We start from the raw sequence: 18617 nt of genomic DNA, 5'->3' as shown, positions 1-18617 counted from the left end.
CGCCGGGCTCCCCCTTCCCCCCCCCTCCCCCCCGCGGCAACGCCCGCTGCTGCGGCAGGGAAAGCTGCACGTCTCGGGGAACAAAAGGCTGCGGCGGCCGCGGGAGGGCGGAGGGACGGCGGCCGCCGGCAGCGGGGCCGCTTCACACACGTAGCCGGCCCAGGACGGCCGCCCCACCGCCGGGCTCCGCGCCTTTGTCCCCGCTGTCACCGGCGAACCGGGGCGGCGGCGGCGGGCGGTGGCGGCACCGGTGCGCCGCGGCCGCTCCCAGGGAGCCACGCCCCTCCCAGGGCCCCGCCCTCCAGGGCCCCGCCCCGCCTCCCGCTGCGGGAGACAATGCCGCAGCCCCGCCCCGCCCCCGCGCGCCCATTGGCTCCGCCACGGCCCCGCATGACGTCACCGGCGGGGCGGGGCGCGGCGCCCGATTTAAGGGGCGGCGCGGGGCGCGGCCGCCGCAGCGGCGAGTGCGGGAGCGGGCGGAGAAGGCGGCGGCAGCAGCGGCGGGAGCAGCGGCGGACACCGGCACCATGCGTGAGATCGTGCACATCCAGGCCGGGCAGTGCGGCAACCAGATCGGCGCCAAGGTACGGGCGGGCGCCCCTGGTCGTCTGCCCGGGGCGGTGCCCACTCCGCCGGGCTCCGCGTGTCCCGGGGAGAACGGTGCCGGCAGGACCCTCCTTCCTGCTGCGGAGCGCCGACGGGCTCGCCCCGCCGCCGCCGGAGGGTCTGCGCGGGGCGGCTCCCGGCTGTCGCCCCGCGGGGGAACGCGGGGGGCTTCTGCGGCGCGCCCTCGGCGGGTGGGGGGGGGTGGGGGTGGGGAGGGCAGCCCTGCCGTCCCTCCGCCCCCCGCCGGCTGCAGGGGTCGCGGGCGGGCGGGGGAAGGGGGCGCCGAGCCGGTGCCACACCCCTCCCGTCGGTGGCGGGGGGGTGTAGGGGGGCGCGGTGAGGGGCGCGGTAGCGGCCGCGTCTGGCGGGGGCCGCTCCCACGCGCGGCGAATCCCCGCGCGCCACGTCGCGGGGCTTTGGCCAGGGGGCGCGGGCGGGGCGTGGCGGCGCTGACCCCCCCCCGTCCGTCTGTCCGTCCCTCCCCCCGGTCCCCGCAGTTCTGGGAGGTCATCAGTGATGAGCATGGCATCGACCCCACGGGCAGCTACCACGGGGACAGCGACCTGCAGCTGGAGAGGATCAACGTCTACTACAATGAAGCCACCGGTAACACCCCTCCATAATGAGCTTCCCGGCCCGGGGCCATGGGGAGGGGGGGCTGCCATGGGTGTCCCCAGTGCATCCTGCCGTGGGAGTTGTGCCCCAGCCCTCCCCGTGATGGGCGATGTCCCGGCACAGCTGAAATGGCGGTTTTGTATTCCCATCCCCAGCTACCTCCCTGCGGACTCCCTCATCCCCTCCTTGTCCTGGGCAGCAAATTGTGGGGAGGCGGAAGGGAGCACGGCAGGGCTCCTGTGACGCTGGCGCTGGTTCCTCCCACAGGTAACAAGTATGTCCCCCGTGCCATCCTGGTGGACCTGGAGCCCGGCACGATGGACTCCGTGCGCTCCGGCCCCTTTGGACAGATCTTCCGGCCCGACAACTTTGTCTTTGGTGAGTGAGCGTGGGATGGAGGAGACCCAAAGTGGGAGCTCCCCGCACGGAAAAGGCTCGGAGCGAGCAGGGGAGGGACCCTGGGGGTCCTGAATCCCGATAGCCCCGTGGGGGTGGAAGTGAGGGGGGAAGCCCGCAGGGCAGGAGAGGAGGCGTCGTCTCTGTTCCTCCCAAGGGCGTTAACGCGGCACCTTGCTTCTGGTCTGCCCTCCAGGTCAGAGCGGGGCTGGCAACAACTGGGCCAAGGGGCACTACACGGAAGGTGCTGAGCTGGTGGACTCCGTCCTGGACGTGGTGAGGAAGGAGTCGGAGAGCTGCGACTGCCTCCAGGGCTTCCAGTTGACCCACTCGCTGGGCGGCGGCACGGGCTCTGGGATGGGCACCCTCCTCATCAGCAAGATCCGGGAGGAGTACCCCGACCGCATCATGAACACCTTCAGCGTCATGCCCTCCCCCAAGGTGTCGGACACGGTGGTGGAGCCCTACAATGCCACCCTCTCTGTGCACCAGCTGGTGGAGAACACGGACGAGACCTACTGCATTGACAACGAGGCCCTGTATGACATTTGCTTCCGCACCCTGAAGCTGACCACTCCCACGTACGGGGACCTCAACCACCTGGTGTCGGCCACCATGAGCGGCGTGACCACCTGCCTTCGCTTCCCCGGCCAGCTGAACGCCGACCTGCGCAAGCTGGCGGTCAACATGGTGCCTTTCCCCCGGCTGCACTTCTTCATGCCGGGCTTCGCCCCTCTCACCAGCCGCGGCAGCCAGCAGTACCGAGCCCTGACGGTGCCCGAGCTGACGCAGCAGATGTTCGACTCCAAGAACATGATGGCCGCCTGCGACCCCCGCCACGGCCGCTACCTGACGGTGGCCGCCATCTTCCGGGGCCGCATGTCCATGAAGGAGGTGGACGAGCAGATGCTCAACGTGCAGAACAAGAACAGCAGCTACTTTGTGGAGTGGATCCCCAACAACGTGAAGACGGCCGTCTGCGACATCCCCCCGCGCGGCCTCAAGATGTCCGCCACCTTCATCGGCAACAGCACGGCTATTCAGGAGCTCTTCAAGAGGATCTCGGAGCAGTTCACGGCCATGTTCCGGCGCAAGGCTTTCTTGCACTGGTACACCGGCGAGGGCATGGATGAAATGGAGTTCACGGAGGCTGAGAGCAACATGAATGACCTGGTGTCCGAATACCAGCAATACCAGGACGCCACTGCTGATGAGCAGGGGGAATTTGAAGAGGAAGGAGAGGAGGATGAGGCGTAAAGTTGAAATGGGTAGGAGTTAAGTATAGTCTGAGCAGGCAAGTGTTCATTGAGAGGAGGAATCTGTGCAGTTGTGCTGAAGCATGCATTTTTTAATTTGGTGCTCTCCACTGTTGCTTCTGTCAGCAGTTTTGTATCCTTGACTGTCCAATGTAACAGTAGTTGCAAAAATACTTCAGAGTCTTCTGTTGAAATGGTTAACTTCTCAAACATAAAGGCTTTTTGTGTCCTAAACTGTCTCCTCTGCCTTATTTCTGTCTAGATTAAGAAAATAACTCTTGTGTAGTTTTCTGTAGCTTCACTTCTCAGTTTAATCCTTAATCTCCATGAAAAGGTAAACTCAATAAAACAAGATTTCTCAGGTGGTGAATTTAGCAGTATGAGGAAATTGCAGTTGCTCAGCTTCAGATGGTAGCTCATTTATGGAAACTGGGGGTTCACTGTTAGACACTCTTGTGTCCAACAGCTAATCTATTGTTGGGGAGAAAGCTGCCTCAGCTAATAGAAACAAGACACTGCACTTGAGAATCCTGCAACTCCTATTTATGGACATACATAGTAGTGAGGTCAGCGAGAAGGTATTGAATTCCACATTACAAGATGTCAAAACTGATTTGACAGGATAGCTGCAGGCTTACCCACTGCCATTCAGCAGCTCTTACTTAACTTATTCCAGGGCATATCTTACATGCATATGGGTGACTGCCTGTGATTTGACTTGATCCTGAGCTGTCTTATCTTCCCCCAACCCTTCTCTCTAAATATAAAAAGTCCATGTTGAGAAGCATGGGTCTGTACTAGCAGACAACTTGAAGCTGATTAAAAAGCTGAACTTTCTCTTCAGGTGTAACATTATTGAGTGTTTCCCAAAAATAGCCACTAAGCTGCCCTTAACTGTAAAGGGATTGACTCCTCAGGGCAATCAATTCCCTTTAGGAGATAAGAGGTGATGGGCAGATTTCTAGATAACATGGCTCAAAAGGCTGCCTAGAGCATACATACAATCTTGGAGCAGTCACCTATAGATACTCTGACAATAGCTGTCTCCTGCCTCCAAGTTATGTGCTTACAGGGCTGCTGTTTGATGCTCTTGGTCCCTGCAGCAGGAAATGGACCCTCTACCCAGGCAGGTGAGAGCAGTGCAGCAGCACCCTGTTGTGCATCTGTGCAAAGGTAAGTGTGGTTTCCTTACAGTGATGGAGGGGGGGGATTTATGTTGCCGTACGCTTAAAGGATGCAAGAACCCCAAGTGAGTCTACAATGCAGTCGTCAGTAGTTATAGGGTCTATGAAACTTCTTACTCCTACAAAATGAGTAAAATCCCCCACGGAGTATAGCAGTTACCCGATATGTAAGCTTAGTCCTTAGTTCACCTAAACACCACTTAGGGGAGTGTTCCTGTACTTAAAAAAGTGTTGCTTTGAGAACTGCTACCAATGCTACAGTTACTGTGGTCCTTACTACTCTGAAAGAGCTGGTATCCACATGTGTGCAACCTCTTTTGTGATCCTTTAATGAAATGCTTGCAAGGCATTACTGGAATAAGGACTTAAAAGGTTGCTGCTGTGCATAAGTAATATCTTGCCTGTTTTGGCCTTGTTAATTGACTCCACTGCCTGCAGACACTGCTCTGAGTGTACCCTGTTCCTCTGCTGATGGGCCTATTAACCTGGTATGCCGGACAACAGGCACTGGCTAAAGCTTTTCTCTCATCTATATGCTTCATTTCTGGTGTACACCCTGTGAAGAGGAGCGAGAAGCACTTAAAACTGCCTGAACTGCCAGTAAACAAATACAACCATATATACCCACAGTAGTACTCATGTTTCTTTGCACTTGAGCAGTTCTAGGATTAAGCATTAAACAAATTGAGGTTATTTTAGTAACTTGAGTTAATACATGCTGCCCCAGGCCCTTTGGGGAAATAATAGTTTATCTGGTTGTCACAGTAACCTTCCCTTGAAATTACCTAGCTGGGTTGCACTTGAAACTGTTTATCATATAGCTTTGTTTGTAAAGCTGAGACGGGGAGCCAGCAAACAAATTTAAACAAAGTTTACCTAAAAGATGAGAACCTGGTCTTTGGTAGTAAAGATCTTCCTTTTTGCCATGGAACTGTAGCAGGTTTCACTAGTGTTCAGCATGTCTAGCTTCTAATTCTTAGTGTAATTACACTCTGTCTCTAGCTAACCCTTAAATATAGCTACCCAAGTGACACATTTCACTACAGCTCCCTTACTACAAAGTAGGACACCATCCTACATTGCTTGCTGTTGTTTGTATTCTGTTTTTTTCTAGAGGAAGAGAAACCTTAAATAGAGATACTCTAGGCAGAAACATGTCCTTTCATAAATCCTACACAGCTTATTTGCCAGTCATAATCATTAAAAAAAATAATCAAACCACCATTTCAGTAGGAGTTGAGAGAAATACGGGAAAAGGGTGTACTGGAAGATTTAGAGGGGAGGTTCAAAACTCCTTGGTAGGAACTGTAAGTCAACCAGAAGGGAGGATGAGTCTTGTATGGGGCCTGGGGGCTGCAGTACCCTTTTTTTTTTCCTGTTGGATCTTTGAGCTTTAGCTGTATCAATCATCCAGGGGACCATTCACTATAAAACCTGGAGACTGACTGCTGTATAGCAAACAACAAACAGATGTCTTTGCAAATGCTCATGGTTGCACTTCTGTTTCACAAAGAAAGCAGAACCACTGAAAGGATTTCAGATTAGGTAATCTGACTGCCTTAACCTCTGTTGGGTATTGATTTGTATTTGTCCATGTGATGAATGACACCTCTAAGGCTAAAGGTCTTGCATGAGGCATCCTGTCTGGAAGAAATGAGGATAGATAGTACAGACTTAGTGATGTGCATCTTAAGCCGCTTACAATGCCTCATTTGTGTGGAGATAGAAGTTAATAATATCAAGCAATGTATTTTTGTTTCAATATGTCAGTGGTGGCCTGCAGGGAAGCATTCTCCTCTGTTGATAGTTAGAGCTGATGGTGTTGGAGAAGAGAACAATCTCCTTTTTTTGTTCCATTTATTAAATGTGTGGCATTTTTAAGCACATTAGCAGAATGTCTTGACCAACGCAAACAACTCAATGTTTGTCTGCTGGTAGCTGTAAGACTGTAAAGCCAAATAAGGCTGTAAAAGCAGCTAGGTACTATGTAGGTTTAATTTAAATAGAAATGGAATAAGGTGTGGTAGCACTGAGATGCCATCTCTCCTAATTTCCCTTCCCTGTTTAGTTCTATGACCTCAGTCTAAGCCATTGTACCAACAGTGTTGTGGGAGGATAGTCCAATATGTGGTCTGGTTCTTCAAAACACTTAAGTATCTGTTGAGAACATAGGCCTACAGCTGTTTACCAACAGATGTTTTCCAGTCTGTCAAGTGAGAGCAATAACAATTCTCCTCTTCCCAACATATGTGAGGTGCCCATATACATCAGAAATTGGGTTGCATTGAATATACAATGGTCCCAGTGATGTGATAATCTAAGAATCAAACGTGGGCTGTATCTTTCCAGAAGGTAAGAGGTAAAGAACACAGTAAACCAAAGTAGCAATAGGATTTATAACCTGAAGAAAGAAGGGAATCCAGATCTTTGGTCTCTTCTCCAGCCAATTCTCTGCAAAATGGGGCAAAACCCTAATCTTCTTTGCAGGGAAATCTGCTCATGGATATTATCACATGCTACATGCTTCAAAAGAGTATAGGGCTAGTAAGTCCTTCTAGGTATCTGTGCAAATATTATGTGCTTAAAGAAATTGTGATGGACTGACAGAGTCCTTACTGGACAGTGCTGTGATGCACTACTGCAAACCACAGCTCTGGTGCAGGAGGGACAAATTTTCTTACCTCACCAGGAAGAGCTGGGGCATCTAGCAATACTCTCTGCACCAGAAAGGGTCCCCCCCTCACTTCCTTTGTTCTTTGCCCCTTCCTGTAAGCTCCATAGCAGTTATGTGTAAAATCAGGATGAACCCTGGTAGTGGCTTTGAGTAGGGCAAGTTTCATGGTTGTTCCATTGAAATCACTTTTCAAAAAAAACACCCAAAACCCAAACCAATCCCACACCTCATTGTGTTACTCCATTTTTTTTTTGAGAAGCACTGTTAACTATTAAATTGTGCTTTGCAGGGGGAAGCCCTTCAGTTATTGCTTTCTGTTTAATGAGGCCTAATATTTTTGTTTGCTAAAGCTATGAGGAGATAAAATCCTCTCTGGAGAAATCACATGGCTACCCCATGTATTTGGTACACACCCTTTCTCCCAAGGGATGTTATTTTACTTTTCCATTCCACATTAAAGCATAGTGAACATATACTTTTAAGGACCGTTCAGATGTGGTAGCCTGTGTCAGAGCTATAGGTAATGCCATTCCCCTGAACCTGCTCATTGCAGGGGAGGCCCTGTTTTCTCATTTACAAATAATCCCCTTCTCAATCTTCCCATGTATTTTTCAGCTGCTTCTACGTTTCCACAGAACAAAGCTCGTGACTCTTTTGATGTGTTATATGTGCCTGAGGCAATTCAACTAAGGTTATTTTTCCCCCTTTCTTCAATTCAAGATACACGTTTATAAATAAGTGTTATAAGCTGATCTTGTATGTGACCAAAAAAACCCCAGATTTTTTGAGAATTTTCCCCCTTCCAATCTAAAATTCATTCATGCTAAGCACCTGCCTTTTGATACTCCAGCAATCACCTGTCCTGATCTGTTTGTTATTTATTAAGATGGGAAAGAGCAGACTATTGGATCTCAGATACTTCCATTTTAGATGGTTGTTATCTTTAGCTTGCCTACATGAAAATTTAAAATGGAAGCATTTTGTCACAGGAAAGTGCTTGAGGCCATGGTGCATTTTGGAAAAAGACATTTTTTGGCCCTGACTCTTCTGGACGCTTGTCCAGCTGGAGCCCTCTGAGTATTTGAATCTGAGACACAGGGAAGGTATCAGGGGGAGCTGTGAAAACCTGGTCCCCCCCAGCCATTCTGCCAGCAAAGGACACGATGCAGGTGACAGACAACTTTCCTCTCCCTGAGCAGTTTAACAAGCAGCAAACCGTTTCCCTGCTCCTAGCATCAGTACTATTTCAAGTATTTTATGTGTGAATCTGCCAGAAAGAAAAATTGTGTCCTTTTAAAGTGTGTGTATAAGACGGATATCTATTCACAGTATCCAAGCAAAAAAGAAATAATTTAAGAGTAGGTCATTCCCTCCTCCCCACTCAAAGTCATTTTTCCCTTACGGGCAGAATTCCATTTGTAAGGGAGGAAATCAAGTTAGCTTTGTTAAATTCTTGTTTATTAGCGTTTGATTCTTGTAGGGTAGAGATTTTCTAACTGGTCTCAATTTATTCATATGTCACCTTTTATAGTCAGATTATTTTTCTCACTTGGCTTCCTTGGTGAATTTAAGGCATTTTTTCTTTTCTTTCTGGCAAGAATGCCTCTGTCATTGCAAACAGAAATGTTAATGGTAATCCAGCTTAAGCAGAACGTGAGAGCACTTGCTCCAGAGGGTGAAATGGCTACCCTGGCACAGGTTGTGTAGCTTGTTCAGTGAACAGTTCTCTGTTGTTTTGCACTGAAAAATGTTTCCACGTTTTCCTTGAATGTAATAGAAAGGTACTGCTTGCCTTCATAGTGAATAATTAAACGGGATTTTCAAGCAGAATTCAAATGGTCTTACAACAAGCTTTACAAACATTAAATGAAATTCAAGCATTGACTTCCTACAGTCTGCTTCTCTGAGTCCAGCATAATGCTGGTCTTGTAATTAATAAATTAATTGTATGACTCTCTTTTTGGAAATTCCAGCTATGATTCCAGCTCCACCCTAGCAGGCAGGGAGAAAGAGCAAGCTTGGATTAGAGCCTTCCCGGGCATCGAGAAAACTGCCACTTGCAGAAGTGGGTAGCTGCATGGGCTGGGCTGATTCAGTATTCTCCAGGTGCTAAAAAGAATGGTCCCATTCCCCTGCTTCAGGTGTTACCTTTGTGTTATTTCCTTTAGCCAGATCCAGGGCATGTCTGACGCCTCTTCCAGTCAGTTCAGCTCCCTAAACTCCACAGTTAGGGACAGTAAACTGGGCATGGGGATCAGGGAGTGTGCCAGAGGGAGAACTGGTGCAAAGGAGGAGGAAAAGGCAGGCAGCTGGGAGCAGGAGAGAGCAGAGCAAGATGCTCGGTCGATACAACCACCTAGTGCGACGGCACCCTGAACTCTCCCGCAGAGAAACCTGGCAATTTTAAACAATGTACATTGAATCCCACCACAAACTACTGCATCTCTTAGCAGACATCACAAGGTGAAGTTTAGAGTTTGCTCTGTGTCAGTTTGAGTTACAAGTAACTATCAGATTGCAAGATAAAGCAAGGAGGCTAAGGAACAAAAGAAACGGTGACTAGCAGATCAAAGTCACTATCTGTGCCTTGTTGTCGATGACGTGCAGGAAATAAGCTACCCTGGAAAACGTGATATCAGCATTTCATTTATATTGATGCTGGAATCTTAGTCATATCTTGACTGGAGGACCCAGCCTGTAGAGATAGCAGACGTATTCTTCTACCGAGTGATCTTGAAAGGTAGGTGCAGCCTGGATGGGGGCAGGAGCCATCTGGCTGCTACCCATCACAGCTGGTGTGCCAAGCGGAAATAATGAGAGGCTGCATTGTTTTGCCTTTCTTCTCAGTAAATCGCTGCCTGATGACGATCAACATATTTTTCCCTTTCTGGAGTCATTTTGTGACATGTGATCGTGTTTATTGCGGTAGCTTTGGAAGCCAGATGAGTGGGGTTCTCTTTGCTGTGTCCTATACAACCACACTCACAGAAATTCCTGACTCTTGGAGGTTATAATCTAAGTTCACAAGAGAAACCATAGGGTGTGGAAGAAATATTAGGTTCATGAGGAAACAGTTCATTCCTCAAAAGGAACACGGGTCATTTTAGAATTGTCAGTGCCCTAAATTGCTCTGTAACGTGATATTCTCTCGCACACTTATCCTCTCTCCTCTTTTGCTCTTGGCCAAACGCACAAACCCCCAGGTACAATAAACACAAGTACAGAGGACTCTACAAGGAAACTGCTTTTGCTCATTCATAAAAGCATGCTTAGCATTGTAGTATTTAATTGCTTCTAGTGCCTGCAGTGGGTTGTAATTTTGAAATAAAAATAGATTTTCCTTTTCAGTATTTTATTACTAGAATTAAAAATACCTTCACGATTATTCCACCCTCTTGCTGGCAGAAATATTCTTCTATCTTAACGTACTCTGCAAGTGATTAAGCATCAGGTTCCAAAGGTGACCTCAGACAGTCCTCATCAGGTGGGAATATTGTAGTTACCAGGTAGAAGGCAAACAATAAGGTAATGAACAGAGCCTACTCATTTGAGTACCAACAGAAAGATTTAAAAAGTCATGTGGCCTCCGATATACATGCCTGAGCAATACATGACATCACCCAGCACAAATAAATGAGAATAAAGCCACAGGCAGACCTTTTTGTGCTTGAGCAGCTTTCACGTTTGTACATTTGCGATTCTTTTTTGAACAACGGCAAATTACGGACAGACATGAAAATGTGGGATCCCTGTTGCCTCCCTTGTGCATCCATCGCCCAGGCTCCAGCGTTGCCTTGGAAACTGGGAAGGTAGGGTTTGATGCAGGCAGGAGCAGGCTGTGGTGCTGCCGGCAGAGTTTCGGCTGCCGAGGGGCACATGGGCGTTCCTGGGCACATGCACTGCCTTTGTATGGATGGGAGAGTTTTGACTTTCGTTTGCAATTCCGAACGCTTAGAATTTATGGACCTATATTAAAAAATACAATAGGGAACTCCCATATCTATTTAAATAGCATTACTGGCTGAGATTTGTTAAAGTGTTTGCCAAAATGGAGGGTTCTGAATTGACATTCAAGTAATCAACATCTAATTGCTTCACTGTGTGTTCATGGATATTCAGCATTACTGTAGATGAGGGAACTTACACATATAAACATGTACCTCCCTTTAGGTACTCAGTCTTAAAATGGGGAGCTACATGCCCCCCAAAAACCAGTGGGGATCTACAAAGAGACTGGTGCTATAGCATCTAAGAATTACTTTCCTAATAAAAGCTCAGAATCCTTAGTGGAATAACTCTAAAGCCCGAGGAGACCACTGTGTGCATGTGGGAAGAAGATATCTCAGGGAGTGTCCAGGTGCCTTCAGGAGGGGAATTAGAATGCTTCAAGCTGGTCCTTTGCAGATTACCAGGAATACTTTGGCACCTAGAAAGATCTTCAATGCTTGCGTGGATCCCACAGAGATGCAGTTGTGTTGCAGTTCCACCAGTAGTGAGAAGATGTAACTGTCTACCGCTGCCCAAAAGGGTGGGTTATGCCTATAGCAAGTAGAAATGTATGTGCATGAGTTGTGTGAGCAATAACAAAGGCTGCCTGTGATTAAGTATTGCAGAAATGTGTCAAAGGAAAATACTGACAACAGCTGGGATATAAAGAACACAAACTTCAAGAGAATCTGGTAAAAAGATCTCAGTGCCAGCACAATTCTGGATATTTTGTGATTGCAAAAGCCACGTGTAATAATACCACATGTAATTACACACATTGCAAAGCTTGAGCCAGTTCATGCTCGTGACATTTCAAAGCAGCTGAGGTTTCTGCACTAGGCAAGAAAAAGAGCCACAGTTGATAAGCAAGTCAATTCACTGGAGCAAGCTGAGACCCACTTTTGAAAATATGGCCACAGTATTTTCCCAAGGTCACAGCAGCCAAATGCTGGGCAAAGATATGGTACTTCTTTAGCCACTAGTATTTCCTGCCATAGATTAAAAAATTGAATGAAACTGGTGTCATTACGCATTGATTTATATTGTGTTAAGCACAGCTAACCTGAGTAATATGTAAACAACTCTGTTCATTCTGGCTCCAATTACTTTTCTTCTTGATAGTGGTAATGATTTACCACATTAATTATTATCTCACCTTTGGAAAAATCTGCTGGTTTTGAAGCAGTTATAATTGCAATATAGTGTTATAGTGTACTGTGACACTGAGATGAATAAACCATCAGTCTGGTGTTGCTGGTCACACGCAGCCTCCCACTTCTTTCTCTCCCTTTCACACAATCACAGAATTGTTGAGGTTGGCCAGGACCTCTGGAAATCATCCAGTCCAGTCCTTTACTCAGCCTGGGAGGGTCAGCTAGAGCACGTTAATCAGGGTTGTGTCCACTCAGGTTTTTAATATCTCCAAGAATAGAGACTCCACAATCTCTCTGAGCAACCTGTGCCAGAGCAAATAAGGTTTTTCTTACATTTAGATGGAATTTCTTGTATTTTGGTTTGTGCCCATTGCCTCTCCTCCTGTCACTGGGCACCGTGGAGAAAAGCCTGCGTCCATCTTCTTTGTTCCTTCCCGTCAATTATTTATACACACTGATAAGATTCCCCTGAGCCTTCTCCAGGACAATCAGTCCCAGCTCTCAGCCTCTCCTCCTATGACAGGTACTCCAGTTCCTTAACCACTTTTGTGGCCTGTCATTGGACTGACTCCAATATGTCCATCTCTCTCTTGTACTGGGGAGCCCAGAATTGGATGCAAAACTCCAGATGTATCTCACCATGGCTTATCCCCTTCCTTGACCTGCTGGTAAAGATCTTCCTAGTACAGCCCAGGATGCCATTGGACACCTTTACTGCAAGGGCCCGTAGCTGACTCATGTTCAACTTGTCCTCCAGGATGCCCAGGTCCTTTTCTCCCAAGTTGCTTTCCATCTGGGTGGCCCCCAGCATGTACTGGTTCATGGGGTTGTTCCTCCCCAGACACAGGACTTTGCACTTCCCCTTGTTGAACTGCACGAGGTTCCTGTCAGCCCATTTCTCCAGCCTGTTGAGGTCCCTCTGGATGGCAGCATGACCCTCTGGTGTATCAGCCACTCCTCACAGCTTTGTACCATCAGCAAACTTGCTGAGGGTGCACTCTCTTGCCATATAAGTCATTAATGAAGAAGTTAAACAGTGTTGGCCCCAGGATCAATCACTGGGGTACACTACCAGTGGCTGGCATCCGAACTTGCATTGCTCATCTCAAGTCCTTCAGCCTGGCAGTTCAACCAGTTTTCACTCCGTGTTGCTGTCCATTTGTCTAGGCCATACCTCATCAGTTTGCCTATGGGGATGTTATAGGAGACAGTTAAAAAAATAAAGTTCACAAAATAAACAATGATAACTGTTCTTCCCTCATCTACCAAGCCAGTCACTTTGTTGTAGGAGGCTATCAAGTTGGTCAGGCATGATTGCCCCTTTGTAAATCCATGGTGACTACTCCCAGTCACCTTCCTGACCTTAATATGTTAGGAAATGATTTTCAGGAGAATTCATTCCACCATCTTTCTAGGAATCAAGGTGAAGCTGGCTGGCCTGTAGTTCCTCGGATCCCCCTTCTTGCCCTTCTTGAAGTTAGCAGTGACACCCTTTTTTTTCCCCCGTCCTTGAGAACCTCCCAGGTTGGCTTGACCTTTCAAAGATTTATCAAGAGTGTGCACTCGCAATGATATCTGCCAGCTCCCTCAGCACTCGGGTGCATCTCATCAAGATCCGTGGACTTTTACCTGTTCAATTTATTTAAATGTTTCCCAAACTGGTCATCCTCTACCAAGAGTAAATTCTCATTGCTCCAGACTTTCCAACAGGTCTCAAAAGCTTGTGATTCCTAAGGGCAAACCTTAATAGTGAAAAACAAGGTGAAGACACTGGGTACCTCAGCTTTTTCCATGTCCTTTTGTCACTGAATATGTCCCCTGCAATATTCAGTAGCGGGTCCATATATTTCCCTAGACTTCCTTTTGCTGCCGGTGGACCTGTAGAAGTCATTCTCACTGTCCTTCACATTCTTTGACTTTCCTAACCCTTTCCTAACCCTGCGCATGAGGACAGTGACTCTGTGTCGCTCCTGGATCACTTGACCCTACCTCTACCTGCTGAATGCTTCCTTTTTACATTTCTGTTTACTCAGGAGCTCCATGTTCATCCATACAGGCCTCCTGCTGCCTTTGCTTGATTTCCTGCTTGTTGGCATGGACCATTCTCCAGGCTGGAGGAGGTGATCCCTGGAAGTCAACCAGCTCTCCTGGACTCTTCTTTTCTCCAGAACCATCTCCCATAGGATTCTTCCAGACAGATACCTGTTGTCTGAAGGTCCTATCTATTTCTCTTCCTGATCAGGAGGTGTTTAGCAGATACCCACCACAACATAGCGCACCTTGGTTTGCCCACTAATCCTGACCCTTTAGATCCCAGCTAGCTCATTACCCACCCCCCAGGCAGAGCTCTGTGCGTTTCTGCTGCTCTCTGCACAAAGGACAACTCCCCTTCCTCGCCTTCCCAGCCTGTCTTTCCTAAAGAGCCTGCATCCCTCCATCGCAGCACTCCAGTCGTGTCTCTGTGATCCCAGTGAGACCACAGCCCTGCAACTGCAGAGCTCTAACTAACTCATCACGTTTCTTGCCCGTGCTGTGTGCGTTAGCATAGAGGCACTCCAGAGAGGCACCCAAGCCTGCTGATTCCCGGGAAAAGTGCAAGAGCTTGCCCTGCCATGCTGTCCCCTCAGCACTGCCATATTGTTTGTGAGGTGGACCCCCTCCAGCTCTGTTTTGCTGAACACCAGGTATGTCGTTTCACATTCTCTTTGCCAACCTTCTCCACTGCTTCCTCATTTGATTGTGGGTTGTTGTCTCCCTTCCCTGGTCCTAGTGTAAAGCTGTCCTTGCTAGGTTGGCCAGCTGTGTGGTAAAGTTACTTTCACTACTGAAAAATTTACAGTTGTGGATTGATTAATGTTTTATAGTCAAGTTCAATAGTTTCTGCACAATCCATTATAGACACTGCTGAAATTTATTTGGGATATTCTCCATGGCAACAACACAGATACAGGCGTGTATCTCAGTTGGTTCATATATACTGTTCTCGCTGTTGCTCCTGAACTGTCCCTCCGTCACCCGCCATGCACTTAGCTCAGTCTATTTCTATGAGGGAACAAGCAGAGATGCTAGGAGCAGGATCCAAAATCTTCCAAAATGGGGTGCATGGCAGGTGTCTGGTAAGACAGAACGTAACTTCACTTCTATAAGCTATAAAAAAGCTTTTCTATAAAAAAGCTATCCTATTCCCATGGGTGTTCAAACTGCAATCACCACCGGACTGCTCCCAGAAAAAAGCCATTCTTTAGTAGCAGGGTAGTTTCACGCCAGCCCTCTGTGTTCCTGAAATCAGAGCCCCACATGTACAGGTTTGGCAGCACTATTTAAACCGGGCTGCGCTGCTTGAAAGTGGCTGTGGGCTCTGTCATCACCACCCAGTCCCTGCTTGTTTCAGGTGCCTGAGCTAGAAAAGATGATTCTTGTGCTTCTATCAAAGCACGATTAAGCAGGCCTGAGCTAGACATACAGGGTTAAGGGTGCTAATAAAACACAGCAGTGCATGCTTTGCTGTTGCGGTGCAGCGGAGGCCAAGAAAGTAGGTGGACGAGCTCCAACAGGTGTGCAAAGAGGAGTTAGGGTGGGTTGTTTCGGGTTTTGTGGTGGGGTGTTTTTTTCACTTTTTTTAGCCCAAGGTGCACCACGCCTTGTCCGATTCCGGCCTTTCTCCCGCTGGCTGAAGGCCAGGTTCCTCCAGCACCTCCGGCCAGCCGCGTTCCGACCGCGGAGGGGCCGCACCCGGACCCTGCCCCCCGCCCACCGGACCCGGACCCGGACCCGGAGCCGGAGCCGGAGCCGGACCCGAACCGGGGCGCGGGCCCCGCCCCCTTCACAGCTGCGGGAGACAATGCCGCAGCCCCGCCCCGCCCCCGCGCGCCCATTGGCTCCGCCACGGCCCCGCATGACGTCACCGGCGGGGCGGGGCGCAGCACCCGATTTAAGGGGCGGCGCGGGGCGCGGCCGCCGCAGCGGCGAGTGCGGGAGCGGGCGGAGAAGGCGGCGGCAGCAGCAGCAGCAGCGGACACCGGCACCATGCGTGAGATCGTGCACATCCAGGCCGGGCAGTGCGGCAACCAGATCGGCGCCAAGGTACGGGCGGGCGCGGGGAGGAGGTGATGGGGGGGCGATTCCCGGTGCGGCGCCTCGGGGTGACACCCTGCGGGTAGCACGTAGCCCCGTCCCGAAATGAAAAGCGGCCCGGGGCTTGCTAAGGCATGGCGGCTCCCGCTCCCGTGCCCCCTGCCTCTCCGAGCTGCCGCGGGGCTGGGCGCTGGCGGGGATGTGCCCGGGCTCCCGCCCGTCCCTGCCCTGCCACCCCCCCGCCGCCTCGCCCCTCTGCAGCCACGGCGCCGGCTCCCGAGGGAAGGAACGCGGGGCGTTTCAGTGCCACGGGTAAACCCCCTCCCCCGGGGGTGCTGCAGGGACTGCCGTCTTTTTGTAGTGGCTGGGGGGTCTTAAACCCCTGCTAGACAATGGGAGAAGACCAAACTGAGATGCCCGGGGATGGTCATCCTTTGGATACAAGCTATAAAATAATTTACTCTCATTGCGGTGCTCCAGCTGCCTGTCTGCCCTCCCCTAATTCAGCTGCTGTGGCCAGGGAAGCCTCTCTGCACTGACTCACCTTCCTCCCGGGCAGCTGCTCTGCCATGCAAGGGAGTGGTCAGGGACATGGCATGCACCGACTGCACTGCTGTCTGTGATTGGCACTGGACAGCTGTGGTTAATAATTGCTGTCTTCCAATAATTTCTTCTAGTTCTGGGAGGTCATCAGTGATGAGCATGGCATTGATCCCACTGGCAGCTACCATGGGGACAGCGACCTGCAGCTGGAGAGGATCAACGTCTACTACAATGAAGCTGCTGGTAAGTATGTCTGTTTCCTCAGATGCCCTTAAATAAATGGGGCAGACATGCCAGCTCATTGAGGCTGGAAAAATCCCTGAACAAGAGCTGTCATCTGCAAGTGACTCCTAAGAGCTTTGTTCTCAGAATGGCTCTGATAACACAGTAGTCTTGATCGAGACAGCATGTCTCCCCAGTGAAATGCAGGGAGGCAGAAGGGAGCATGGCAGGGCTCCTGTGATGCTGGCTGCCAGCTGCGGGGCTGTGACACTGGCGCTGGTTCCTCCCACAGGTAACAAGTATGTCCCCCGTGCCATCCTGGTGGACCTGGAGCCCGGCACGATGGACTCCGTGCGCTCTGGCCCCTTTGGACAGATCTTCCGGCCCGACAACTTTGTCTTTGGTGAGTGAGCGTGGGATGGAGGAGACCCAAAGTGGGAGCTCCCCGCACGGAAAAGGCTCGGAGCGAGCAGGGGAGGGACCCTGGGGGTCCTGAATCCCGATAGCCCCGTGGGGGTGGAAGTGAGGGGGGAAGCCCGCAGGGCAGGAGAGGAGGCGTCGTCTCTGTTCCTCCCAAGGGCGTTAACGCGGCACCTTGCTTCTGGTCTGCCCTCCAGGTCAGAGCGGGGCTGGCAACAACTGGGCCAAGGGGCACTACACGGAAGGCGCTGAGCTGGTGGACTCCGTCCTGGACGTGGTGAGGAAGGAGTCGGAGAGCTGCGACTGCCTCCAGGGCTTCCAGTTGACCCACTCGCTGGGCGGCGGCACGGGCTCTGGGATGGGCACCCTCCTCATCAGCAAGATCCGGGAGGAGTACCCCGACCGCATCATGAACACCTTCAGCGTCATGCCCTCCCCCAAGGTGTCGGACACGGTGGTGGAGCCCTACAATGCCACCCTCTCTGTGCACCAGCTGGTGGAGAACACGGACGAGACCTACTGCATTGACAACGAGGCCCTGTATGACATTTGCTTCCGCACCCTGAAGCTGACCACTCCCACGTACGGGGACCTCAACCACCTGGTGTCGGCCACCATGAGCGGCGTGACCACCTGCCTTCGCTTCCCCGGCCAGCTGAACGCCGACCTGCGCAAGCTGGCGGTCAACATGGTGCCTTTCCCCCGGCTGCACTTCTTCATGCCGGGCTTCGCCCCTCTCACCAGCCGCGGCAGCCAGCAGTACCGAGCCCTGACGGTGCCCGAGCTGACGCAGCAGATGTTCGACTCCAAGAACATGATGGCTGCCTGCGACCCCCGCCACGGCCGCTACCTGACGGTGGCCGCCATCTTCCGGGGCCGCATGTCCATGAAGGAGGTGGACGAGCAGATGCTCAACGTGCAGAACAAGAACAGCAGCTACTTTGTGGAGTGGATCCCCAACAACGTGAAGACGGCCGTCTGCGACATCCCCCCGCGCGGCCTCAAGATGTCCGCCACCTTCATCGGCAACAGCACGGCTATTCAGGAGCTCTTCAAGAGGATCTCGGAGCAGTTCACGGCCATGTTCCGGCGCAAGGCTTTCTTGCACTGGTACACCGGCGAGGGCATGGATGAAATGGAGTTCACGGAGGCTGAGAGCAACATGAATGACCTGGTGTCCGAATACCAGCAATACCAGGACGCCACTGCTGATGAGCAGGGGGAATTTGAAGAGGAAGGAGAGGAGGATGAGGCTTAAGTCCCCTGGTATCAAAGGAACTTCTGTAAAGCAGGCATGTGTACTGAATGACTTCTGATAGTGGTGGTGAAGCATGTTCTCTTGAAACTGTGTACCCAGTTACCCTCTCAGCACTTGTAACTTTGACAGATTTCTCAATGTAACAGTTCTGAATCCCAGTTATGACAATGTTTAGTCCTTTAATGTTAAGAGCACATAAAGGCATGTATTCTAGATCATGTTTTCTGT

The 18617-nt window shown here is 50.6% G+C and overlaps 2 protein-coding genes across 2 annotated transcripts; both read left to right on the top strand.

Moving 5' to 3' along the window:
* The first annotated feature begins 433 nt into the window (after nucleotides 1-433).
* LOC138690303 (tubulin beta-2 chain) lies at nucleotides 434-3107 on the top strand. Its single transcript, XM_069808993.1, has 4 exons — nucleotides 434-584; nucleotides 1104-1212; nucleotides 1489-1599; nucleotides 1814-3107. Exons 1-4 carry the CDS (start codon nucleotides 528-530, stop codon nucleotides 2872-2874), a joined length of 1338 nt encoding a protein of 445 aa, XP_069665094.1. The 5' UTR covers nucleotides 434-527; the 3' UTR covers nucleotides 2875-3107.
* Nucleotides 3108-15813: 12706 nt separating this feature from the next.
* Nucleotides 15814-18602, top strand: LOC104325155 (tubulin beta-1 chain). The gene is made up of 4 exons (XM_069808991.1): nucleotides 15814-15955; nucleotides 16624-16732; nucleotides 17004-17114; nucleotides 17329-18602. The coding sequence occupies exons 1-4, from the start codon at nucleotides 15899-15901 to the stop codon at nucleotides 18387-18389; spliced, it is 1338 nt and encodes a 445-aa protein (XP_069665092.1). The 5' UTR covers nucleotides 15814-15898; the 3' UTR covers nucleotides 18390-18602.
* Nucleotides 18603-18617: the final 15 nt, after the last annotated feature.

The sequence above is a fragment of the Haliaeetus albicilla genome, chromosome 21 (genome assembly GCF_947461875.1).
Source record: "Haliaeetus albicilla chromosome 21, bHalAlb1.1, whole genome shotgun sequence".
NCBI classification, from domain to species: domain Eukaryota; kingdom Metazoa; phylum Chordata; class Aves; order Accipitriformes; family Accipitridae; genus Haliaeetus; species Haliaeetus albicilla.
Note: the sequence above shows the minus strand (reverse complement) of the source record. Positions and strands in the feature narration are given on the sequence as shown.